The following is a 27,792-nucleotide window of genomic DNA, read 5'->3' on the forward strand; positions in this document are numbered from 1 at the left end:
TGTGAAGAGTGGAAAGTGCAAAGGGACCAACAGACCCCTCCCCTCCAGCAGCCCTCGAACCATGACTTTGGGGAAGTAGTATATAAATATCCCAGCTCCCTCACCCCTGGGATGGGACAAATACGTTGCATATATTTTGCATTGCTGCCAGATTCAGCTCAGTCCCCCCACGTGGTAGCTGACTTCATAGCACATCTCGCATTTCCTGCCTTCCCTTCCCTAGACCACCCTCCTGACTTTCCTACCAGCGATGTCTGCACTTCCTAAGCAGACCACTGTACTTGAATCTTTGTCTCAAGGTCAGCTTCTGGGGAATGGAAATTCAAATAAAGAAAACAGAGTTTGAGTAGTGCTTGACACCAGGAAAGGGTTTAATCACCATAAACAGATACTCAGTGTTAAGAGGGGACCTCCTTCCTTCTCTCCTCACATGCTCACACGGAAGGACTTCTACCTAGATTAACACCCAGTTTTCTCCATGGGTTCTTAGTTCTTGATTAAGGGGAAAACGATCAAAAAGCAGCACAGACTAGATTCATCCTTTCTTCCCTCTGTATTCCAGACCAGTAGGAGATGATAAACTCGGAGAAGGGCATCTGCCCCGAAGACCCAAATGTTTCCATCAGTAGGCTGCCTCAAATCCAGACTAACTCTTGAAGGAGGGTTACAGAGCATCAGAGACCCTTTTTGGTTGTGTATCTAAGGTCATATTCCTCACTTGGCTTTGTGCATATGAAAGCTGGTGTTTTACGATCCATTCTGTCTTCCCCTTGCCTGATTTGAACTTGTTAGTAGCACGCCTGTCCAACTGACACGTGAATATAACTATACCACTTTTGCCTCTAAATATCTGAAATTGAACTACTGTTTTGGGATTTATTTTCCACTGCATATGCAAACAAGTTTTTCAAAGTTTCTCGTTTTCTTTATGATTATTTTATTTTAATCTGTAGTAGAAAATTAAATGTGAGCACAGAGGAGATTAATATTAATTTAAAAACAATAAAAACCTTAAGTCATCAGTAGGATACACCCACTTAGAACCCTTCTTTGCTTGTTCCTCTTTTCCCAAAGCCTTGCGTCTCTCTGAGGCCCTACGTGCTCACGGTCTCCTAGTCGCCACCTGCTCTTCTGCCCCTAGGCTGCTCCCGCCCTCTCAGCAGGTTTGGAGTAAAGCATTCACTCTTCCTGTTGTCCCACTGGCCTTCCGGGAAGGGCGTGCCATGGGGCTACCAGGTTACCTGTGCCTCTGAGTGTCTCCTCCTGTCTAAGGAGAATCTCCAGCAGATGACGACCTTGGATCTTCCTCTGCAAAAATCAGAGTCTTCTCACCTGACAGAAATCTTTCCCTCCAGAGTCTGCAAAGCCAGCACACATCATCTTCTCCGTGAGCCCTCCTGGGTGAGACGAGTAAGTACGTTCGCTCCCCTCGCTTTCCAACATGGACACCCGAATCTGCTGGAGGCGCCTTGTTAAGCTGCCATCTGCTGAAGAAACAGATCCAGAAAGACAGCTTCATAATAAGTAAATAACAAATTATGTGACAAAACATATTTAAGTTCAGACTTGCTCTGCACTGCTATATTTGCCTTCACTCAGGTTCGCCTGAGCTGATGAGGAATACTGAACCAAACAATATAAGTGTCTCATACGGGATGTCTTCATTTTCAAGTGTGACATCTTCGTAAAAAAATACATTGTCAGGAGAACGACACCAGAAACATTTTTTTTCTAGCTTATTTTTTATTCAAAATTTAGTGTTTCAAATATCGCTACATGAGAATTCAGAAAGAAAAATTCAGCAAGATATGAATTGGTATTGTACAGGATTTATGTGATTATATGTTTTTACATAGTATATTTATATATAAAATATATTATGTGACATGTTTATATGATTTCCTAATATAAACCAAAATCATATTCCTTTTTCCTTAATCGTCACTGAGACTAATCTCAATTCCAATTTACAAGGACCAACAGTGAAGGCCGTAAGGCTAACAATGAGCACTAAAACACTCATAACTGACCCTCAGGCAGGCCCATGTTAACATGTATTCTGCGCAACTCATTCTATCATTTTGGATTCCTGACTGACTAAAAAAAAAAGAGCTAAGATTAGTACTAGAAATTACCTTACATTTATATAGTACTTTCATATAACTCCAACCCAATAATATAACATCGTGAGGTGGGTTGTTTGCATACACGATCACACGGAACTCACTCACGAAAAAGTCGGAGCTCCCAAAATCTGATCTCACAGCACCCGTGGGACAGAACTAGCCATTAAGCCAAGATCGGACTCTAAAGTTTGTGCTCGTTTTAATGTACGTACCCATCTAATACATAAATACATTTAAGGCATTTAAAATCCTCTTTTTAGGGACCATCTCCACCCCCATTCTTTACCATGTCTTAAAGAACTCATTTTCTCTCAGATTGGAAGAATGAATTCATCTTCCACAAGACTGTAACCACCTCTCAGTTGCCTGGTGGTCATGGAGGTGGTGACAGTTGAGGGTATCAGAGAATGGGTACATTTATTCAAGGGCTTGGAAGCCAGTAAGAAAATATTTGCTGAGTGTTTATTCCATGCCAAGTAAACCTGTAGCTCTGGGGCAGAGTGGTGAATTAGAGACCTGCTGCCACGAGGTTTCCACTTTAATGCATGAGACCTGGAGAATGATGTTTTTCCTTTTTTAAAGATTTTTAAAATTTATTTATTTGAGAGAGTGTATGAGCAAGAGCGTGTGAGTGGGGGCGGCAGGGCAGAGGGATAGAGAGAGAGAGAGAGAGAATCTCAAGCAGACTCCCCACCGAGTGCAGAGCTCAATATGGGGCTCAATCCCAGGACCCTGAGATCATGACCCGAGCCAAAACCAAGAGTCAGCCGCTTCACGGACTGCACCACCCAGGCGTCCTGGAGCATGTCAAGTACATTTGTGTGTGAGGAGATGATAAAACTGGGTCATGCAGAGAGTGATGGACGGGCAGTCCTGAAGCAGCAAAGTGATGGAGGAGGGAGTGCTGTTTGAGCTGCAAGCAGAATGAGGAGGCAGCTGGGAGAAGAGCAAAGGTGTTCCAAGCTTCAGAAAGCAGAACAGATCTTGTGTTTAAGAGAAAGAAAGAAGACCACAATGCCTGAAGGGGACAAGGGAAGAAAAGAAGTTGGAGAGGTCAGTGGAGGCCAAATCACATAGAGTTTTCCAAGCCAGACTAGCAGTTCAGATTTTATTCTAAATGTAAAAAAAAAAAAAAAAAAAAAAAGCCATTCGAAGATTATCAGCAGAACCAGGCTAATTTTAAATCCTAGCTTTGATATTTATTAGTTATGGGGTCTTGGCAAGTTACTTAAATCTTTGAGCCATAATGTCCTCATTTACAACATGGGGAGGATAAAATCTCCTCATGTGGTGTTGTGCACATTTTAGGAAAATGCAGTTTGGGGCGCCTGGGTGGCTCAGTCATAAAGAGTCTGCCTTCGGCTCAGGTCATGATCCTGGAGTCGCAGGCTCCCTGCTTGGCGAGGAGTTTGCTTCTCCCTCTCCCACTCCCCCTGCTTGTGTTCCTGCTCTCGCTGTGTCTCTCTCTGTCAAATAAATAAATAAATTCTTTAAAAAAAAAAAAAGAAATGCAATTTGGCCACAGGTCGTACAGAAAGCTATGATCATGTACACTATACACAAAGATAAACTCCCCTCTCCCTAAGCTCGCAGATTCCAAATAAAGGACACAGAAACAGAAGGAAAACATAAAAGAAAATGATATTATACAGTGAAAAGAGGCAAAACACAAACATGAACCCATTCAGATCTGTCAGTATGTTGCTATGGCTCTAAGAACTCTACCACCCAGCCCAGGGGTCAGCAAACCACAGCCAGGGAGCCAGTTCTGTGCCATCCCTGGGCTTATCTAGTACAATCTGGGAACTCGTTTGTACACTTTATTTTTTATTTTTTTTAAGATTTTATTTATTTGACAGAGAGAGAGACACAGCGAGAGAGGGATGACTCTCCCGCTGATCAGGGAGCCCGACGTGGGGCTCGATCCCAGGACCCTGGGATCATGACCTGAGCCGAAGTCAGTCACTTAACCAACTGAGCCAGCCCAGCGCCCCTGGTTTTTTAAATCCAAAAGAATATTTTTTGACACATGAACAATATATGAAATTTAAGTTTCATAAATAACGTACTGGAACACAATCCTTTCTGTTACATTCGTATGTCTGTGGCTGATTTGCACCATAACAGCAGAACTGAATAGTCGAGACAGAGAACATATGGCTTGCAAAGACGAAAGACTTATGATTTGGCCCTTCCCAGATCTAACCTACCTATAATTAGTCACCCTAATTATAGGCTGATTAAATCAAACATGGGTTCTAGCTTTCAGAAGGCAGAAGGGCTAAAGCAGATACCGCTGGATATCATCTCTGTGCCAAATCTGCAAAATTAACAACTGGCCGTCATGTGTGTGCAAAAGCAAAAACGCTTACTTTCACTAACGCTTCCCAATCCAGTCACAGCACAGATCTCCGAGGAAAGGAGCGGCTCCGTGCTTTGTGGGAGACACACCGGCCTCACGACGGAGTTGAACTTCAGAGGAGAGGTCAGCTGTATCAGGGCGATGTCCAAGTCAGCGCTCCGTCTATCGAAGTCTTCGTGCGCCACGATGCGTTTTACCCTCCTCACCTGGATCAGTGGCGAGCAAGCCAATTACGAGATGGCGTCAATGAGTCAAACTACTTCCTTGCATAATCGTCCAAAATAAACCTTAAATCTCTATATTTCCATACATCAGCAACGAAGGTGACTCTGTACTGAATTTAAAAGGGCAATCCTGTTTATAATTTGCAGGAGGCCATGAACCACTCTCTGAGGATTGGCAGTTCTGGAGAAACCAGGCTATGTGCACCTGTGTACACAGACCTGAATTGGCACATCCTGACCTACCTCCCTTAATTCTCTGATTAAACTGTGATCTCAGATTTTATCTTTTAATGTTGGTATAAATAGTAAGTGTAAAGGGGCACTAGGAGATGAATACTTAATTATGTATTTTAGCTAAAGGCATACCCCGGCATGTGACAACACTTAGAACACCAGCAGAATTGTCCTTAGAAACATTTCTCACCTGCCCAGTTGGTTCCTTCAGGGTTCTGTCATGGTCCCCAGCAACAATGGTCCAGAAGAGAGGATTATTTTTCCTGGAGAAAGAACAAGGACAAAAGTTTGACATGAAGAGACATTTTTCACCATTTGATCTAACCCCATGTGGCTCTACCAACAGGCACTGAGTTTAGTTCAGCCAGATGTCCTACCCACTCCCCTGTCGGGTGCCTTTGTGTGATCACCTTGCTGGGAAGGTACACACCTCCTGAGCTACCTGAAGAGTTCTTAGTTATGTATCCTGCCACCTTCTTTTGGCCATAAAATGTCTTTAGAGCCCCTACCAAATATCACCAAAGGCTAGTTTTAAGTTGAGAAGGAAAAAAAAAGTACAGCTTACTTTAATTTCACAGTCATGTTAAGAACACACGAAAAAAAGGGGCGCCTGGGTGGCTCAGTCAGTTAAGCATCCAACTTCAGCTCAAGTTATGATCTCAGGGTCCTGGGATTGAGCCCCACATTGGGCTCCCCCCTCAGGGGGGAGACTTCTTATCCTTCTCCCTCTCCCCCACCAACTCATGCCCTCTCTCTCTCTCTCCTTCTCTCAAATAAATAAAATCTTAAAAAAAAGAATATATGAAAAAAGCCCTACATTCAAAATGAGGTAGCTTCTGGCCTATGTTTTACTGTTCAAAGTATCCAAACATTATCTTACTGGAATACATCTCAAGTTGTTATCTTTTATCTAACCACCGGAACTAATAGAACGGAGGTTTAAAAAAAAATGTATCAGTTAACAAAACAGGTAAAATTCACCCATGGTGTTACTTTGGGAGTTGGGGGGAGCTGATGATTGCAAGAAGCATAAGGAGGCTGCTGGGTGTTGGCACTATTTCATTTCATGATGTGGGCACTGGTTCCAGGGGTACTCCCTGTGTGCAAATTCTTCTAACTATAAACCTGAGATTTGCACACTTTTGATGTACTTCAAATGGATGTTTAAAAAAAAAAACTGAAATCAACATCCATTAATCTGCCACATCAAGATTTCCAGCTGAAGAAATATCTGAGGAAAGAGTCCCTCAATTGTCAGAGATATTCTGTCTCCTCAGCTTGAAGATTCTTTAATTTTTCAAACCTGTTTCCTTAGAAAAAATAAAGTTACTGAAAATATTTTTCAGTGCACTTTATTCATAGAAGTTTCTTAATACATGTAGGCTTCTTCTCTTTAGTTGTAACCATGCTCATTTCAATTCCTTGCGTGAGGACTCTGACTTATTCATGTGTTTCAATATGCTTTTATTAAGGGAGCCTACTCAGGTAAACTACTTGGCAAGTACCTTGCAGATGGTAATGACTCCGTAATGGTAGCCATTATTGCTGTTATTATCTGCCATGCACTCTAACAGAAGGATTAAACTTTATTTTCAAAGTCACCCTCTAAATTATTACTTGGTAGTAAAGAAACTTATTTCTTAAAGCCACTCTACTCCTTTATATAGAGGATGGTGTGCACAATAAATTGAAATAATAAAAATCATGGTAGAGTTGATAAGGCAGATCATAACTTTAGTGAAATTGTAGGTGCACAGTCATCAAATATCCTTTAATCTGGTAGAGAGCACTGTGTAAAAAGCATATGACAGAGCAACACACATGTTATGAGGCAACAAAGCCCGAGTTTTTCCAATAGTGGGATGATAGCTCAAAGTAGCAAGTGGTAGGTTTCTCCATTCTATCTGGCCCCTTGCTCACAACCAAGTTTCATTTCTTATATCCTTAGGGTCTTATCCCCCATCCAACAATGGGACATCCAACATGGGACACTTCTGTTTGGGAGAAGAAAGGATCACTGCTGAACTACAGGAAAAAAGTAGCTGAAATTGAAAAAAATTGGGTTTGAGACAAAGATTCCAACATATAACTGCAAAGTGAATTTAGTCCTCTGAAGGGAGTTAAAAATCCCAAATGAGCACAAAGACCAATGTGGAACAGCAAAAGAACAACACCAGTTTTCCCTAAATTTGGGACAACATTACCTGGGAACTGATTACAAACACAAAATCCTCAGGCCCCATGTCAGACTTACAGATTCAGAAAACTTCCAGGTGATTCTGGTATATGCTAAAGTTTGAGAACTAATATTAAGAGCAACCAGTGCCAGGCAAGTCATGGGAGGTGGCACAATGTTGCTGTTGGTTATCCTTTACGTCTTTGGAGTGCTACCCAACAAGGTCAGATAGCCTGGCACCTAGTCACCTTCAGCAAAAATGATGTCTACCTCAGCTCCCAGACCTCGCATGTCTCCCTAGCTGGCTTATCCCACATGGCGAACTTCCCTTATCAATGGATTTGGATACGCGGAAGGCCCTTTCAATGGAGGATGGAGCCCTGATGTCTACCAGGTCAATGAAGAAGAGGCCAGGAGAAACAAGTCCATGAAGGAAGGAGTTGCAGAGTCCCCACAAAGGCAGGGCATGAGTGGAACATCCTGCTTTTGTTACTCTGGCCTATCAAACACTTCTGGTGTAAAGAGTCATACGCTGCAAGGAATGGCTTCAAAAAGACATTTCTTTTGGTGAAAGAAGTTAGGCAACTACAAAGAAGAGTTAAAAAATGGGTCCCAAAGACATTTTCCATATCACTGTAAAGAGAAAGCACAATGTCTTGTGCAAAAAAAAATCATTAAAAAATATGTGGTATATAAAAATACTATATATGCCTGTGTGCTTAAATGTTAGTGGAAAATCTGATAATTAAGACATTCTTAATATTGATCACTTCTAAAGAGGAGGAATGGATTCATGAAATGGAGACAGTTTAGATTTTTCTTGATAACTTTCTTAACTGCGTATTCCCACAAGCATTACTATTATAAAAATCTTTTATTTTTTTTAAGATTTTTATTTGTTTATTTGACAGAGAAAGTGAGGGAGCACAAGCAGGGGGAGAGGCAGAGGGAGAGGGAGAAGCAGACTCTCCACTGAGCAGGGAGCCTGACGTGGGGCTCTATCCCAGGACCCTGAGATCATGACCTGAGACAAAGACAGACGCTTAAATGACTGAGCCACCCGGGTACCCCATAAAAATCTTTTTTTTTTTTTTTAAAGAAATCAAGAAATCACTGATGAAATTGCATACAAATTCCTTTTGTGGTCAACTTAAATGGTTCACAAACTTTTACGGCTGACTGTATTTAATAATCTCAACTGACTCATCAAGTTGAATATCCACCTTAAGAATAGACGATTCTATTTGACAAGGGAATCTGCCAAAACTTCTTCTGTGCCTCAAGCTTCATTACTAATATTTGTCTTCTCCAATACATTATTTTTTACTAATTAATCAGCTACTATTGAGGCTTCTTTTCCATGATACATAAAAATGAATTCTGACAGAATTACTATAAAGTGGGCATCTCCAAGGGAGGGAAGGCCTAGAGTGAATGACATGGTATTAGACTGAGTTGGAAACATCCACATGAACTCATGTTAAGCTTAATGTAGATACAGAAAGAAGGTTTATAAAATGGATTCATGTGCATGGCTATATTTTCTAGTTCTGTCCGCTGAGAGGACCTAGTACAGTAACACCCTGGGAGCAACTAGTACACCAGCCACTGAGATCTTAATTTCTCATACCATTCTCCAATAAAATAAACCAGGGCTCATTGGAGAGATGACTGATTCCAGGACTGAGCAGAGAACATGTAAGATAAACCTGGATCATTCTTTAGTGTCACAAATGGACACACACAAAAGACACTGAAAGAGCAGACACTGGTCAAACCTGTAACAATTTGAGCAACAGAATGTTAGTATTTTACGTAGTATTATGTAGTATTTTAAAATAAATATCCCCGAGTCCATACTGATATAAACAAATTATTTGACAAATAGAGAAGAGACATATCTCCCATACAGGAAAATTTCCAATAATTTATATAAATACTCTCCACTCAAGGAGGTGGAGCTTATACCCAACGTCTCAAGTGTTGTCCACACTAAGTGACTTGCTTTGAAAGGGTAAGTGTGGAAAGGAGGAAAATGTAACTTTATGATGGAGACACTTGGCAAATACCACCTCAGCCAGTACTCAAGGTTAACATCATCAGTGATAAGTCATGTTGATAACACATAACCTTAAAATGATATAATAAGAATGGCATATTACCGATGTGGTTTTCCTCCTCCAAAACCATAATCCCAGTAAAACCACGAGGAAATATCAGACAAACTCCAATTGAGGGACCTTCTACAAAATAACAGATGAGTACTCCTCAAAACTGGGAAGATCATCAAAAACAAGGCAAGTCTGTGATACTCAGAGCCAAGAGGAGCCTTAATGTGACATGCTGACGAAATGTAATATGGTATCCTGACTGGCAAAGGCAACAGCAACCACAACAACATCTGGAGACAGGAGCAAGTGTAGTGTGTTTGAAGAACGGGGCTGGTCCACTATGAGCAAGCACAGCAGTGGTCCAGTTGGAGTCAGACAGACAGGAAGTGGTTCTTGATCATGGCTGTACTTTGGAATCATCTGAGGAGTTAAAAAACAAAAAATAAAAAAAACCAGCATCCAGGACTCACCAACAGGTGACTGACTTAGGTAGTCTGGACTGAAAATGAGTTAATTACAGTTACACACAGTCATGTGGTTTATCTATATAACATGAGGATAAAAGCAAGACACAAAAAATATAAACTACCATTCTTTTACATTATCAAAACCAAGAAACATCAAACAATATGCTTGTTTTAGGGATTCAGAGATGTTAAAATAAAAAAAAGGAAAGGCATCATAAATACAAAATTTACATAGTGTCTACCTCTTGGTAGGGGCACTAAAAGAGTCTTAAGTGTAAAGATTCTTCCTAAACTGAATGGCAGGGATACATATGTACCTTCACTATTCTTTAGACTACATATATTATGTACATTTTTTCATATCATGGCATAATTCATAATTTGAAAACACTGAAAAAGTTAACCAAAATTTTAGTTCACTAGTAGTCTGGTGATGAAGGTGGTAGATTATTCTATTGTGCTCTCCACGGTTGTGAACCACATTTTAAGAAAGACAACACTAAATTAATCCATGGGAAGTTGCACTGCATGGTGAGGCATCTGGAATTACTGACAAACAATATAACGGTGAGCATTTAGCTTAAAGATGAAATTAAAGGACAATGTGAGAGAGGTCTTCAGGTATAGGAAGCACTGTATGTGAAAGAAGAAACAGACTTAGTTCTTGTGTTCTGGAACGCCAGTAAATTTAGAACAATAGCTTTCTGCTACAGAGAAGCAGACTTGTAACCAACATAATAATCAGAGATTGCCATAAATGGGATGAGCAATTTCAAGGTTTGATTAACAATTTCCACGCTGACATTGTTTAAGTAGAGGCTAGATTGCTATGTAGAAAATCACTGCAAGATTCCTGCTTTAAAATTATTCCGGATGACTTTAGTAGTTAGACAATTATACTTATATGCTAGGCACGGTCTATAAATACATGTGTAAACTACATTATTAAAATATCATCAGTTTCACTCACGATTGCACACAGTGGGCTGCAGTCAGAATCCAAGTGGGGTTGAGGATGGCCCCTCCACACTGGTGACTACCTAGAAACCTCACACCCACCTGCCATGGCCAGCAGTGGGGGCAGGCTTCTTCGCCCTCTACAATTCTTCTGGAAAGCCACTGGAGACTAAATGGAGGGATGCCACAGATGCCTACAGCAAAGAAGATGAAACTAATGACCCATCCAACTGAAATAATGAAGAACAAACACCTCCCTCCAATGGCTTGCAACAGCCAACAGAAGTAATTCGGAAATACCAGATGAGCTTTATAAAAATGTCAACTCCCAAGACCCCACATCTGAGGAACTGGATTTTAAAAGCTTGCCTAGGTGACTGTGCTAAGCAATTGGGTTTTTAGTTATTGGTCTACAGAATAATATTTAGTCATGCATTTAATAAATATTTTAGTGCTTGGTATTGCCAGGCACTGTTCTAGATATTGGTGTTCTAGATATTGGTAATCTATCAGTGAACAAAACAGACAGGCCTGAAGTGTGAAATCATTTAGTCAATGAATATTATGACCCTTAGCACAATACCTTATCTATAGCATCCTGTCAATTTGTGAAGAGATAATTTTCCTTATCACTGGCCTATGCTAGAGACCAAGGTCTATATCGGCTCTAGAGACTCTCTATCAAGATGCTTAACATGTTTCAATTAAAGTTATTAATTATGCTTACAGTTTATAAGAGGTAATCCATAAATGACCTGAAATGATCTACTGTCATGAGAGAAAAGATTATAAAACAATGTGAAGTTCAGTGTGTGCAGTTAATACATATAAATGAACACACAGCACCTCAGAATGGCAACAGCACTTATCTGTAGGTGGCAGGGTTATTAACAGTTTACATTTTCTGCCATTCACTCATCTGTCTTTACCAAATTTGGCAAACATGCACCCACTTTTGTGATAAAAAAACAAAAAAGTAGACATTGCCTTGAAAGGAAGTTTCGGAGAGTCATGAGATCAATGTTATTGAACTTGAGAAGAGAATAGAGAAAGCTCAGTACATATGCCGGTCATTGGTTCCTCTCCAGGACACGCACCCAACCCCTTCCAGAAAGGGACGGTACGGAAGATGTCCTAGGGGCAGAAATCTAACTTCAGGTCCCTCTGCACATCTTTGGTTGTTTACATACTCTAACATGACAAGTAAAAATAAATGTAACATACGTACTAATAAGCACTCCACTGCTTGATTGTAAAGATATATAGTCATGGTCACATCCAACTTGATTTTGTACGTCCAAGCTTGTAAATTTTATCAGGATAATTTTATCTTCTGGTACCATTATTCTCCACATACATAAGCTAGCTAGATAGAGGAAGGTGGAGAAAGCATAATAAATGGCACAGTCGAGTGTGACAAATAAGATCCAGTATCTGGGCTTTAGCTCATAACTCACCAATAACAAAATTTTAAAGGCTATTAGGAGATAAAAGGCAATGGAAATCCTTATGTGAGAATAATTTGTTTATGCTCAAATTGCTGGCATTTATCCAACAAATAAAGGGGTTAGAGAATCACCAGAAACCACCCTTTAACTTTAATTCAGTTATAAAATGCTAGAATTTTGATCTATACATCGAAAAACCCAAGATTCATCTCTTTGTTTTAAGTTAATAGTCTAATTGAAAATTCATAATGTTCACCCAGAAGTTGAATTATGGATCATGAATTATGGATTGACTATGCTGCATATGTTAACTCTAACCAGTCACATCCTCCAAGGTCAGCCTGGGTCACAGGGCCTGCGGTTGCCATGTCATCTCTCTAACTCCTGGTAAGGTCAGCTGTGACCTTTTATTAACATCCTTAGAAACCTGTCTAAACATCCTGAAAGTAGTCTTACATAATTTAACACATAATCCTCTACCTTTATTTTCCTTCATGAATTCGTATTATTAAAGAAAAGAAAGCCCAGCAGACCATAAATCCTTAGTGTCTTCCAAGTCTCACATTCATCTGAGTGCAAAGCAATCGTGCCTGGAATCTAACACATCAGAACAAACTTCTAAAACTTCACAGTCTTTATCAACCACCTTAGACCTGTTAACACTCTCACTGCCCTCAAAGAATACTGTTCAGGACCGCAGGAGTTATCAACTTCCTAATGCCCAGTTTCTAAAGACCAAATGCAATAATTCTTACTAAATATCTCCTCCCTAACCAGAAACTCCCTGCTTTGCTTTTTCAAGTCCATCATCTTGAACATTGATGTAAAAAAAGGCTGCCTAAAATATTATTAAAAATCACTCTTTAAGCACTTCAATTTAGAAAGCAATAAGCTGTCTAGATTATAAAGCTCACTTTTTTTTTTAGGCACTTCAACTGAGAAGGCACTCCACACCTATCATCGTTCTTGAGATTCATTATACCCCTCTGAAGTGGGCAGGGAGAAAGTACTCCCCCTCCTCCAAATAAGAAAACTGTTGTGATATTAAAAGACTGATCACACCTCACACATAGTAGGAAATACACTTTGGGTTTTATGGCTTCAAAGGCAAGTACTTTCTCCTGTTCATCCAATTTTCTACTTCAAAACCTCTACCTCAGAGATAGAAAACAGATTTCAAATCACCTGATTTATTGTTAGTGATTGCTGTGTTAAAAAGGATTCTGAGGTCTAGTCAAGCTAAGTGAGAGAGGGGGACCAAAAATAAGCATAGATTTACCCATTCAAATATTTATTGAGCATTATTATATGCCAGGCACTGTTCTAGGCTCTAAGAAATGCAATGTCTCTCATGGGCCTGGAAGGAGGGAGACCACCTGAGTGTTGTGTATCTGCCATGTCTGAGAATTTAGGTACCGCCTAGCAGAAAAAAGATAAGCTTGGAGAAACTATAACTCTTTGCTCCTGCTTCACATTATCTGTTTCTACCTTACCTTTAATTAACTCCATCTGGAATTAATCCTTCTACCATTCTCAAGGCTGCTTAGCATAATGGAGAAATCACTAAGTATGCAAATTGACTCCATATCTTATTACATTTCTAAAGCACATTTTTCCCCCACATTTGAACATTCTAAAAATCAGAAGGATCTTACAATGGAGTCTTACAGTTCTGTTAGACTGAGATGGAAACAATTCTTCCAGAAAGAAATTATCTTTGGTCAGTCACCTAGGAGCACTATCAACTGCATGCTACTTAATTTTTCTGCATGAGGTGTTTCAGACTATACTGGTGGTGGACATTTTGGACAACAGACCTGCATAAGTATTAGTCTGTGATTCAAATTCTCAGAGAAGATTTTTACCCCTCCCTACACCCAGTGTCAAAGTTGAGGCATGTAACTTTTCATGTGGGTGGGCCTATGCCTTGTTTAGCCTTACACTGAAGGTATAGCCTTTGCTGTCCTCTCTTTATATGGAAATCTCCTAATCTTGGGTATTTTCTATTTCTTTATTAATACATAAAATAACAATGAATTCTACAACCAGTTTGTTCTAGATGTACTGAAATACAGTATAAACTCATGCTAATACTGTGTTGTAAAGTTGCTGAAAGTCTTCTTATTCATCTCTTGTTGACTCATTTTTAGCCCTTACATGCGATTACAAATCTTAACTACTTAATCTCAACTTCATCCTCTAAACTCAAAGCAACTAAAACCTTATAAGTACTAAGAAGATATCTAGTGTAAATTTATTTAACTTTCCTATAAGTAACCTGAAATTTTTTTGTTGTTTTCCCAGGAAAGTAATTATTCATTTTTTTTCAAAGCTAAACCTTCTTTATTTGTTGTGTTCTCATGAAACTTCCTTCATGTATTTATACATTTCTCTTGACTCATCTCCCTCTCTCTTCTCCTCATAAGCACAGTTAAGCCTAACCCATCCCTCCCCCAAACAAAACAAAAAAACCCTGCTTCTCTCAAAACCTGTCCTACTACCCCAAACCACAGCCCCATCTTCCTCTTTCCCTTCACTGTTAACTGTCTTTCTCATCGAAAACAATGGCAGCTCCATCCCTCCAACAGGTCAAAAACCTTCACGTTAATCATAACGTTCTCTCTCTTATAACGCACATTTTCAACTCACTATCAAATCCTGTGGATCTACCACTTTTCACTACCTCTACTGTTACAAACCTGGTCCCAAGCCACCATGCTTCCTTGGACTATTGCAGTAACTAGTCTTTCAGCTCTTGGTCTTTCCTATCTAATGTTTTCAAAACAACAGCCAAAGTGATCCTTTTTAACTGTGTCAGATCATGTTCCTCATCTGCTCAACATCCTCCAATGGCTACACATCTTACTGTAAAATCCAATGACCTTATGTCCTGTAAGTTTGATCATGCCAACCACGACCATGTACCCCCCCTCACTTAACTCTAGCACTCTGATCCAACTGTTCCCCAAACATACCAAAAGTTTTCCTCCCTCAAACATGCCATTCCTTCTGCAAAGAATGTTCCTTCCCAAGGTGACCCGTATGATTCCCTCATCTTCTTCAAGTCTTTGTTCAAATATCATCTTTCTAGTGAGATTTTCCCTGACTACCTTCTCTAATATTGCACAACTATCCCTGTGTTTTTCTGCATAGCCCTTACCACTTACTTTTATTTATAACATGATTCGTATTACCCCCTTCTCCATTTTCCACCTTGCCCCACAAAGGAAGTATTTTTGTGCATTTCATTCACTGCTGTATTTCTAGCACCTAAAACAGTGCCTGACACATCTTAAAGCTTTGATAAAAATGTTTTGACTACTTGGTGAAGGAAAGATACCAACTCTTCAACAATCGCTTAGCCAATTATGAACATAGCTCCTGATCCTACAATCCTACTGAATTAGCCGCTAAATTTTGAACTGCCATATTCAATGGCATTTTATCTGACCTCGTTTTGACTTCTGCGATATCTAACACTAATAACAACCCCTTTTGCCTTGAAAGTCTTTCTTGCAGAAATCGCTTCAATACTTCATTGTCTAAGTTGAATTGCAAGTTTTCTGTGTTTGAGGGTAAACTGGCTGCCATCTGCAATCTCTTAACCTAATGTATCAATGCTTTCTAGAACTTCACCCATAGCCATCCATGCTCTTCTCAAATACCTACTTATAAAGGAAATTCATTACTCCTGAGGAAGGCCAGTAAGTCTCAGAGATCTCTCAAGTTAGAAACTACTTTATTTGGATTGAAATCTGCTTCCTCCTAATATCTGTAGTGGCTCCTCAGATTAAGTTCTTTCCTCGTCTCAAGTCTTTGAATCAGAACCACTCCTGATTCCTTCTACCATATCTCCCAAGATATTGTTTCAAATTTCTCCCCATCTTAGCCATTATCCTTCAGATAATTTCAAGCTTATCAATGTCCCTCTTTAAAGACTGTACCTGGAGACCCCTCCCGACTACCCCTGCCCAGGACGCTAATAAAATAGGACTCTCACTCTCACTCTAGATGCTATTTTTCTAAAAGTTTAAGAAAAGATGGCAAAGGCCTAATTGGTATTATATTATTAGTAGGTTGATGCACAGAAAGTCAACTTAGACTTTTAAGCCATTTAAATATGGGCTTCAATTAAGCCATATCATTCCCTCTCTATACTTATAGCAAGTATTTACAGTCATTATACATTCATTTTATAAATTATAATCTTGCCACCATTTTAGCTTCCCATCACCTATGGCAAAAAGTCTAAGCTTCTTCTCATGGAATTTAAGGTGCTCTACAATTAAGACCTAACCAGCCTTTTTATCTTCATTGTCTACTGCTACACTAGTTCTGTTTATGCTAAGATTGCTATCCAGCTCCACTGCGATACACATTGTCCAAAAAACTGTAATAATCTCCACCTCCCTGACATTGCTTGCACATAATTCCCTCTGCCTGGCATGATCTGTTGAAATCTCCTAGGTACTAGAGCTACAAAAAACTTCATGAGCTACAAAACTGTAACTGTCCCCCAATGCCTCGTTTCAATACCGCCCTCTTCACTAACGCATTCCTACCCCTTCTCTCTCAACCATACTATGTATGAACACACACACTGGACAAACCACTGCAATTGGAATTAGTCTCTGCATTTTCCATAATACCACCTTACACCTGGGTAGTGTGGATCATAAAGCTTATTTGATCATGTTTTACAGTATAGTTCTTTTTATCCAGCTCTTTCTTCTTTCCAGATTATAAACTCACAGAACTGTGATCTAACCTTTGCATATCTTTCAATGCTCATACAAGATTTAAAGTTAATTTACAACAGTTGAGGAAGTGAAGTACTTGCAAAACTTATTTCTAAAGCTTAAAGATATCTTTAGCCATAGAGGGGACAGGTTACGTAGAAAAAATTTAAAGACACTGAAGTTATTTTCCATCTTCTAGGCAACACTTAACAAAATATTACCATTATTACAGAAATAAGTAGGAAAGGATTAATCACTAAATTCCCATAACAATCTCACTACCAGATGCCATTAATGTTGGATATTTGAATACACCAACTCAGGCAAGCCCCAGTCTTAATACTACTCGTGTTGACGGTTTGTATTAGTGGATATCAGAAATATCAGTCAGCAAATACTTGCCAACCAGAAAATATCAGATGAAACATATAGACTTTTATGTTAATCAGGTTGAGAAATTGAGATACTAGATAAAATTGCCAAAAAATGGCTCTTAAAGATTTTGGGGGGAACCCAAGAATCATTCCTACCTTGGATACATACCAATTATGAGAACAGCTGTCCTCTTTGGAATGGGGGTAATGAATCTTCCCCTTTTCTCCAAATAACACTGTTCCCTGAGATCTACAAGCTTTCAAAATGTAGGAAAAAGCTGATTATTTACCTCAGCTATGAACAGAATTTCAAGACCTATGGTACACAGTCAGATTGAAGCTGTGTAATTTATATAATTTACATTTATGGGAATGCATGTTTTTAGATGCTATGACCTCAGACTTCACTGAGCAAATTTCTAAATCATAATGTTCTTTTCTTTATCTAAGTTCTTCAGATTTAACATTTCTTTATCCAGTTTTCAAAATCATGAGTCATGTTGAGGTTTCAAATTTATAGCATATAGAAATAATATGGCTTTTTCCTCCATCTCTCACTAGAATATCCTGGGTTGTAATAAAATACCTGTGTAGAAAAATACTAAAGTAAAAGCACACAAATTTTAGCAATGATGTGGCAAGTCTCTATCATGCACTCAGAAACTTCAGATTCCAGTGTCACATTTTAATTGTTGAAAGCTAGAAAAAAATAAGCAATTTATGGGATGAGAAGCTTAGAAAGACGAGGTTAAGTGTTATTTAAATAGTCACATTCTGCTATTCATTTGACTGTGAAATTAACTGTTACTGGATGATTTCATTGCCTTCTTAAAATATGGTTATCATTAACCTTTGTTCAGGGCTTGTTAATCTTTTTAACCTTCTCTTCCCGGTGATGAAAACTGAAAAGAATAGCTACCAGGAGAGAATTTCCCTGTGCAGTAATGACAATGAACAGAACACTTTCACTCTGATGCCCAAATGAGAGTGAGTGGTGAGCCTGCTCTAGTCAGAGGTAGCTCTGGTGTTCAGCTGAACCAGTCATGGTGGTGCTTCTCGAATCATCAGCGAGGTGGCTGATCATGGACTACAGTGAGGGAGTGCTGGTGGGATGGAGAGAACACTAGGTTCTGATGCTCTGGGTCCTGGCCTTGAAAAAATCTGGTTCTTGTACTAAACTGCTTGTTCTTGTAAGTTATGTATCCTCACACCTCTCTACTCCGCAGAGGCTGCCCCCTGGGCATTTCTTGCATAGATGCTGCCCTTTTGCATGGCATACCTTCTGGTCCCTTGGGACTGAGCTCCTCAGATCTCTCCTCGGTGCTTTGACAGCTCTTGGAGCTTATCCACACTTTACCTTTCGTCACATCAGTCAGTTTACTCCGTTGTCTTCCCAAATAACAGGAAAGTTCCTTGTGGACAGGTTTGGCATCTCTTGACCCACATTTGTTTTCCTAATCTAGATTTTAGCGCTGCAAAACAAAAATAACTCTCCAAAGTCTCCCTTATTGTCCCCACTGTTGCCAAGTAAAATTAACAAAGGTGAATGGGAGAAATGGGAGAGGAGAAATGTATTTTTAGTGCTCTGAACTAGTGTAGAGGAAAAAGATATGTCAACTGGATAAATGAAGAAAGAGTCCTTTCTCAATGGTTATTTTTTAAATCTTATAAATTCAAAAAAATGACCCACATCTCATAAAAATCTATATGAACATAAACTTGAAGATCCAGGTTATGTCCAAGTTTAGTTCAAGTTAAATTGAAAGATACCAGTTCTCATGAACTTAGAGATTTAAGTTCATATACATTGGATTAGGAATTGAAAATCGACATATTTGTGCTTTTAGAGCCTAATTCTATTATATGTGCAACCTATCAGAGTAACTACCCTTGAAATAAGCATGATCAATTTTTGATTTAGAATGAAAGGGTGAATTCACAGAAATTACACCTACCTGTGAATATGTTCTGAGTGCTAAAATCCATCAACTCAAACACCTTGGAGAATATGCCCAGTGATGCCCTTCTGTGGTTTGTTCTTAAAGAAGTCCAATCTCTAGTCCACCCAGCTCTCCAAGAAGTTATCCCAGCAAGGACCCAGATTCCACTGTCTCTTCTACAAACAAACGGACCTCCAGAGTCTCCCTTTCATAGGACAGAAAAAAACTTGAAAATACTCACAAGTTAAAAATATTGTAGCAGGCCCACAAACAACAGTACTCATCTCAAAGAGAGAAGCCGTAGAGGCATAGATGCTCACTGGTTACTGTCCATCAATTTTTGGGAGGGCCATCTTTTTGTCTCTTCACCGTTAGTTTCAGGGTACAGTCTTTTTGCCTAGAGGTAACTTCCTTCCAATCACTGCCTGCAATCTTGTCAAGCTAACGCTTAATTTCTCTCTTGCCCCTACTGGTTTGGAGAACAACCATGTACATTCCAAACCACTGGAAGGAGCAGGGAAAGTTTACAGATACAGTCTTCCACTCTAGTTTGTCACCTGGAATTGCTGAGAAAGACTGGGTCATATCTAAGCCTACAGCACCAGCGAATAGAGTCCCCAAGTTCATGCAACAGCTGAAGGCTCTGAGAAAAGAACAGAAGGCTAACTTTGTCCCAGAGGCTACATGTAAAGGACTGTTGGCTCTCAGACTAGAGGAGAAAGAACCCATGATTTTATTTTTTTAAGATTTTATTTATTCATTTGACAGAGAGAGAGAGAGAGAGAGCACGAGCAGGCAGAGTGGCAGGCAGAGGGAGAGGAAGAAGCAGGCTTCCCGCTGAGCAGGGAGCCCGACTCGGGGCTCAATCCCAGGACCCTGTGATCATCACCTGAGCCGAAGGCAGCCGCTTAACCGACTGAGCCACCCAGGTGCCCCGAACCCATGATTTTAGGATCCTTTCTTTAATAATCCTTCATAATCATGTGCTGCTTTGAGAACACGTGTCAATCCTGTGTCAGATTAAACCCTCTTCAAAAGGCACAGAATTGTTTGAGGGCTTAATCCAAAAAAGGATTGTCTCTCAAGGATGCAGATAGGATAAAGCACTCTTAGTCTACCTGTGTTCCAATTTAGAAAGTGGCATAATTCTAAATTTCTATCTCTTCCCTTCCAAACTATTCCTGGTCCCTGTCCTGTTATAGCCTCCTACCCGCAACCCCTCTTTCCCAGAACAAAAGTCAAATTTTTCTCCAACAGCTAATTTTAGGGAGCTTCCCACAGCAGTTCTAAACTGCTTGCTGGGGAAGAATAAAGACTGCCTGCTCCTCCAGTTTTTTTTTTTTTTTAATGTCTTTCCAAGTATTATCTTCTCCATCTAAAACCTAAAATGCCTGAGTTCACAAATTAGTCTCCCTTTCCCCTCTGTCTTGTGAAGATCAGTCTTCTTGGTAAGTTGCTGTGTCAGCCTCGGAAGGTCATTCACATGTTTTATCCAACAGTTACTATAGCTATGCCCTCTTTGGTCAAATTTTGTGCAAGCATTGCATTCGGCATTAAAGGCTTTAAAAAAAAATCACAATGTTTAACAAAAGGTGCAATGAAAAATAATTCACACATAGACCTAATTAGTTTGCCAAAGTGCTCTTGCTTCCTTCCATTAGGTTGGAAATGTTGAAACCAACTCTCCTGTCTTCCTTCCCTCCCTCTCTCCAAAAAGAAGCATGATAAAAAGATGAACAAAAAAAGAATTTTGAAGCAGTAATTCTGCAAAAGCAGCTCATGGGGAAAGGCAGAATCCACTATCACCTATATGATACTGAATAACTGGGCTGGTTGATGCTTTTTACCTGGCAGGCATCTTTTTCCTCATCAGGAAAACTGGCACACATCATGGTCTTTCCCAGAAGAGGAAAGTTCATACCCTTGAGCACACTATTACACATTCGGTCATCCATGATGGGAAGTTCTACTTCTCGTAGGACGTTTGAATATTCTGATGCTGTGGAGACAGTCTGATAAGTCAGTCAACCATTGTCCTCGCTGAAGTTTCCCCAAGAAGGAAAACTTCAGTCAATAAAGCAGTATTTTGTGAAATTCTTTATTATATAAAAAAAAAAATCGCAATATTAAAGACAAGGACGCTTAACCATTGTTACTATTTCCTGATTATCCCTTTACTGTATTCTTCTTCATTTGTCATAGTTACTGCTGGTTTTCTTTTTCTGACACACCTGACCAAAATGGGCAGCAGGAGAAGTTTTAGGTAGAGCTTTAAGTGTAGTCATTTTTATGGGGAAGACAACCAGAAATTCTCACTGGATCATAACTCAGGGGAAAAAAACAAAAGCAAAATAGGATAAATGTATTATTCATGGCCAGTAAAATTCCCGCTTCTCATGGGCAAAGAAACCTAGAATCACTCTTATTGTATCCTTTTGATGCCGCTTACTCTCTGAGATCTTGCACCATCCACTGGTCATGCAAAGAATCTCTGCTTCAAATTTATCATCTCTATGGGGAAGACAGATTGGCTGAACAGCAGTTCCTGGAAGAACAACAATAACAGAAAATTATAAGAGTCAGAGATAGATAAGTCAAACTGAATATATTTGGAAAAGTGGCATCCAGTTGATTTCATAGCTTCTACACTTTCCCCCTAAATGTAATATTGACATATATCTTAAAAGTTTTCCCTTCTCATAAAAAACTATTTCATATTTTTAGAAATTTAGAAAAATGCAGAAAAAGTAAAACAAGGAAGAACATAATCCAGTGTTATATGCACCACCACGATCCTCCAAAACTACTAACAGTTTAGGGTAGACCCTTGTTCTTAAAGGATAGTTTTCCCTACAAGTAATTGAGTCCTACTATGTGGCAAGCCCTCTTCTAGACCTCAGTGAATAAGCAGAAAGATAAATCCCTTACATACAAGAGTGTGTGTTGGGGAAGCGGGCATGCAAACAATAAATAAAATTACTTATTTGGTTGTTAGGTACTATCACTCTGGAAAAATCTGAGTAGGGTAAAGAAGATCTGAAATCTGGAGATTAGGGAGGATGGGCTGGGAAATGTAATTTTAAATATGATAGTCATGGCAAGTTTCATTGAGAAGATGACATCTGAGTAAAGCCTTGAAAAGCCAAGGGAGGGAACCATGCAGTTATCTGAGCAGAAAGCATTTGAAGAAGAAGAATGGAAAGTCCCCACAGTGCGGTCATGTCATATACGCTTGAGGAACAGCTGGCCAGAATGGCTGGAACAGATTAAGCAAAAAAATGTTTAGTGGGAAACACACACACACAACAGATTAGAAATAGAGCCAGGAGGACAGAGATGTCAACTGGTAAGAATATACTGATTTCCATCTGAGTGGAATAAAGAACCACTGAAGTGTTTTGAACAGAGTGACATAATATAACTTATTTCAAAAAGTATTAGTCTGGTGGTTGGGTTAATAACAAACATTAGGCATGCAAAAGAGGAAGTTAAAGACAATTTAAGGGACTATTAAAATCAACCCAGGCAAGAAAGGATGGTAGCCTGGAACAGGATGCTAAGAGTAGAGAGGGTGAGGCAGGAGCAACAGGACCTTTCTGGGAGAAAGAAGAATCAATGTGAGAGAAAGAGGAATCAAGACCCAGTGCAGTGTTTAGCTTAATCAACAGGAAAGGTAGAATTGTCATTAATCAAAATGGAAGGCTATGGGTAAAGCAGATTTAGGATGTAGGGGATAATCAAGATGCTGTTTTGAACATATCAAGTGTGAGATGCCTATTAGCCGTCCAGGTGGATGACCAGTAGGCAGTTAGCTATATAACTCCTAGTAATCCCAGCAGCGTATGTAATATAAAGAAACCTGGGCTAGATAGTCAATATTTGGGAGAGTCTTCACACAGACGGTGTTTAAAGCCTTAATCCTGAATTAGGACACTGAAGAAGTAAAGACAGATAGAGAACAAGCACACCAACAACAAGAGAAGAGGCGGTATCATCAGAGAAGACTCGCAAAGGGTGAAAAAAGAGGAGGAAGGCAAACCCAGGGGCTCCTGGAGCTCAAGTGAAGAAAATGTTTCCAGGACAGTATGAGCAACTCTGTCAAAACTCCTTCAAGTAAGCGAGGATTGAGAATTTACCTTTGAATTTACCAACATGGAGGTCAGTGGCTGCGGAAAGAGCAAATTTGGGGGAGAATTGGCATGAGAGTCTGATTGACTTGGGTGTCTAACAGATAGCTCAAACCTAATACGTGCAATTATGAGAACTGAGGAGAGGAAATGAACCTCCCTACCATAAATGGAGGTTCATAGCTTTTCTGTAAAGGGGAACAGAAAAATGGGGCAATAGTTTCTTTTGGTCACAGGTAATGGGAATTCCAGCATTAAACCTGAATGAAGGCTTGCTTATGATTACAGAGCCAATAATGAAACAGGTAAGTTTCCTTATTCCCTCACTTTATGTGGCATATTTCCCTTTCTTTTTTCCCCTACCTTTCAAAGCATCACCTGTAGGGAAGTCAGGGGTTACATAGGAGACTCCAACCAGACTCTCCCATCCCCCATCCCTCCTCCCATGCAGGCTCCTTGCTTGACCAATTAAAGCTCTAGGTTCTTAAAGATCAATTTGATGCCTCAAAGGCAATGGCTTATTTCATTACCTGGCCAACTCATCTAGATTTGTGCTCTTTCATTGTTCGGGGCCACTGAACACTTTTCTTTTTTGCATTTTTAAAAAAACAGGTTTTTAATATTCTTATCCAAAATGTTTAGATTACCTGTGCTGAGAGAGTGTCAGATATCTAGTCCACAATAATGACAGAAAAGACGTCTCTGAGAACATTTTCAAATGTCCCAAACTCCCTGGCTAGAGTTAAGTCTAGCACGTAGCCCAGCTAAGACAAGAGTACTTAAAATGTGGATTAAGTTAAGCATACATAATTTGTGTCTGGGACTGATAGCCTGTATCAGCTTTTTATAAGTTATAAACAAAATTTTAAAAAGGAACAAAACTTAGCTATTCTAATATTACTTAGATATATGCACAGAAATTAAAGCTGGTACAGAATTAATAAAACAGATTTCTCCTACATTTTTTCATGTGCTAACTCCCCTACTTACCAAACTCAACCTTGTGTTTTAGATAGAGCAGTGCAATATCAGAACTCATATATCCAAGTCTATTGTACTCAGGATGTATAATAATTTTTGAGACAGGACTCTTCTGTTCATGTTCACCCTTCTGAGAGAGGCTGTACTGCCCAGCAGTCACAGTCAGACTCTTAATTTGCTTCCTAAAACCGAAGAAAAATGTTTCAATAAGTATAGCTCTTTCCCCCAGGAAAGCCTGTCTTGGTTTCACATAATTAAATGAAAAGTGATTAGTGTAACTTTAAGCATTTCTAAGTCTTAAAAGGAGATGCACCTTTATTAATGATTATTACCATCATAATTGCCCATAAATGATAGGGATCTGTAAGAAGTCATGATTTTCCATCAGAGTGTTTACGTTCTGGGAACCCTTTCCCCTACCATCAATTGTCTTTCTGCATAAAATATTTAAGCGTGGCCTTTTTTTTCCCCCTTTTGTACCAGTCTATATATGCTCTATCATTTTTAATAAGATATAAAAGTTGTTCCTAGAACTCTCCTCCTTATTATTAGTACTCTCAACCTAGCTAAGTATCTGTTATTTCCACAGTATTTTTTCCCTCCTAATGACTGAAACTGAGATTATTAAAATTTTGGAACATCCATTAAACAGCTGATGTCAATACTTCATTAGAACAAGTAACTATCACCTCCACCTCACTACTAACTCCACGAATTATCGAGGATATCTGGGATCTTTGGGGTCTCTGATTAGTAGAGTAGGAAGCACAGGAAATCTTAAGATGATCTTGATACGTTTCTGGGGATCAGGAAGGTCCGTGAGTGGGTGGACCAGGTGGAAAAATTCAGAAAGGGACTGAGATTGAACCTCCCATCGTATTTAGAGCTCAAATCTCCCAGTCCTATTGCTACGAAAAGGTTTGATAAGTAATGGAAATCCACAACTTACTCACTGAGGCCAACCAGGCAGTGTGCTGCGGTAACAACCAGATCCTCTTGGATCAAGCTTCCTCCACAGCAGTGGTGCTCCCCTAATTTTAGGGAGACCTGCCCAACAAGAAAAGCACAAACATAACTAATATAGGTCTCCCCATAGATGTCATCTCCCTTAGAAACATTTGAAGTCAACTCTCCTTATATAACATAGTTAAGTTACCAATATAATTGGTTAAAAATAGTTCCTGTGAAGTAAACTTTCTGACAGAGAGGTTGAGCAGGGTCAAGAGAAAAATTACATGTTAACCCGGAGTTGTGATATTTGAAACAAGAGAAAAACTTCACCATTTCTCATTAAGAAATCAATGCTTTTGTTATACTGACCTGCCACGGATGTCCACCGACTGTTGAATTTCTCCAACCAACAATTCTAGGGAAGAACCCGGTTTCCAAGACAGTTTCTGTACTTTTCACATCAACCGCACGGATCCCACACTTCAGTCCTGTGTGGCAGAGAGAGCGTGTGTGTGTGTGCGTGTGCGCGTGCGCGTGCGCGTGCACACACACACCCGGAGCACCTCAATGTAAGGATTCACTTTATCAAGATTCCACCTTCCGATTTTCCTGGCCTGGCACGAAAGTTCTGATGTCACTCAGCAGCAGGCTATCCCCCTTCTTTTCTCAAGATATTCTTGAGACTATCCCACAATCACCCCCCCTGTTGACTGGACCTGTTTCAAGACGCCCCTGCTCCTTTACAGCCTGCGCTGCCTTAGTAAGACCCGGGGGGGGGGGGGGGGAGGGACGGGGAGGAACCTGCTCCCTCCAACCCCCACCCCAGATCCATTCCGAGCTTACTGCGGAGCGGGGGGGGGAGCATTATAGAATTTAGGGTGTATTAAAGATACTGGAGAACAACATAGGCTACTCCAGAAAAGAGATATTTGACTTTTAAATTACTTCTAATTGGCTATTCTTCCGTGGAGAAGGCACCTTGGCATAGTGCCTAAAACCCTGCACTCCAGAATCCGAAGAATTTCTAAAAGAAAACCTGGCGCAGGTCCTTCTGTGGGAATTTCTGGGCCTGTGCTAGCCCCTCACGCTTCCGTCTTCGTGGCTGAAGGAGTAAGGAAGTCTCCCGCGCCAGCACTCAGCCCGGGGCCGCAGCCTCGACGCTCGGAGTCCGGGCTCACCTAGGCTTTGCGGGAGGCCCACGGCGAGCAAGAGCAGCAGACCCGGCCCGACCGGCGCCCGCATGGCCCCAGGGCTGGGGGACTCTGGCCCGCTTCCTCCTCCTCCGCAGCAGAAACCGAGCGAGGACCGCGAGCCCCGCGGCGTAGACCCTCCCGCTCCCGGAAGCGCCAGCCGCGCTCTTCACTCCTGCGCGGGCGCCGGTGGGCTGCACCTGCTGCGCCGCTGGGCTCACAGCTGCCGCTGCGCGCCATCATCCCCACCATCATCCCCACCATCCCCGCGCCCTGCCTTTACAGGTGTGCAGGGGGCTCCGCTGGGGATCCCGGGAGCAAGGGGATCAGTGGGCTGGCACGCTCAGCACAGGGGAATTCTGGTTCCAGCCCAGGGAGCGTGGCCCAAGCCAGGGTCGAGGAGGCTGGTCACCCATACGAGACACAGGCACGCCCACTTCTGAAAGGAGGAAGACTCATGGAAGCTTATTGAGGAATTAATAGGATTGCCCCACCTTCTAAGAAGCTTGTTGAAGCCCTTGACATTCAAGAATTTTCAGAGTGGGTACGAAAGATCAGGTTTATAGCTGCCATCCCCTTCCTGGGTGGCTGTGTTATTAGCTTCAGTGGAATGGGCCAAAGCGGTAGGATCCATCATGTAAGATTATTAAAATGAATTCATTCGTAAGATTATCATGTCAACATATTTTTCCGTAAGCGTTATTTTGTCATAAGATAGCTTGAGGTTGGGAAAGGAAGAAAGCCAGAATTTGTAATGGGTTTATGTTTTATCAAAAAATTAGGGAAAAGCTCAGTGGACATTCTATATATTACTAAGGTAGACACCAATCTCCCAGGCCCAGTTGTCTTACTTCCATGTATAATAGAAATAAAAGCTCAAGGTGGGAGATATACAAATTAGGTAAACAGGCAGGCAGTAGACGGATGGAAAAGCAGAAGACAGTCAAGGTGGAGGGAATGCAGGTATAGAAACAGGCAGGTGAGAATCGGCTGAGGGCAATGACCCTGAAACTGCAGAAGGGAACAGGAGATCAAGGGGCCCCTTTCGGTGAAAAGCTTGAAGAATGCAATTGGCACTGAAACCCGAAACAGTCTCGAACCTTCTCTCATGAACATAAAAGGTGTTTCTCTGATTTTTATGTCCCATCTACCAACATTAAGAAGCTCTAGAGGGGCACTGTCCAATCACAGTGGACACTAGCCGTATGTGGTTATTTAAATTAGTATTACCTACAGTAAAAACATCAGTTCCTCAGTCACACCAGCTCCATTTCAAGGGCTCAGTAGCCACATGTGGCTGGTTGAGAGCGTACAGAGGACCCTGCCATCATCACAAATAGTTCTCTCGGACTGCACTGTTCTTGAGAATAGCAAGCACCATCTTA

General features: G+C 40.5%; 1 protein-coding gene across 1 annotated transcript in view; it reads right to left on the reverse strand.

The window, feature by feature from the left end:
- The window catches only part of OVCH1 (ovochymase 1), a 69,412-nt gene extending 42,953 nt beyond the window's left edge, over positions 1–26,459 (reverse strand). Inside the window, exons 1-13 of the mRNA XM_088025710.1 lie at positions 26,396–26,459; positions 25,587–25,705; positions 25,216–25,313; positions 24,276–24,448; positions 21,608–21,703; positions 21,006–21,157; positions 19,174–19,363; positions 17,388–17,475; positions 11,886–12,019; positions 10,671–10,851; positions 5,137–5,209; positions 4,499–4,694; positions 1,333–1,484 (exon numbers count right to left, since the gene is read on the reverse strand). Of these exons, the coding sequence (XP_087881836.1) occupies positions 1,333–1,484; positions 4,499–4,694; positions 5,137–5,209; positions 10,671–10,851; positions 11,886–12,019; positions 17,388–17,475; positions 19,174–19,363; positions 21,006–21,157; positions 21,608–21,703; positions 24,276–24,448; positions 25,216–25,313; positions 25,587–25,705; positions 26,396–26,459 (1,716 nt within the window). The remainder of the gene's footprint in view (positions 1–1,332; positions 1,485–4,498; positions 4,695–5,136; positions 5,210–10,670; positions 10,852–11,885; positions 12,020–17,387; positions 17,476–19,173; positions 19,364–21,005; positions 21,158–21,607; positions 21,704–24,275; positions 24,449–25,215; positions 25,314–25,586; positions 25,706–26,395) is intronic.
- Positions 26,460–27,792: the final 1,333 nt, after the last annotated feature.

Source organism: Eumetopias jubatus, unplaced genomic scaffold, assembly GCF_037043125.1.
Source record: "Eumetopias jubatus isolate StellerSeaLion01/CBP00866 unplaced genomic scaffold, mEumJub1_p1.0 scaffold_8, whole genome shotgun sequence".
NCBI lineage: Eukaryota > Metazoa > Chordata > Mammalia > Carnivora > Otariidae > Eumetopias > Eumetopias jubatus.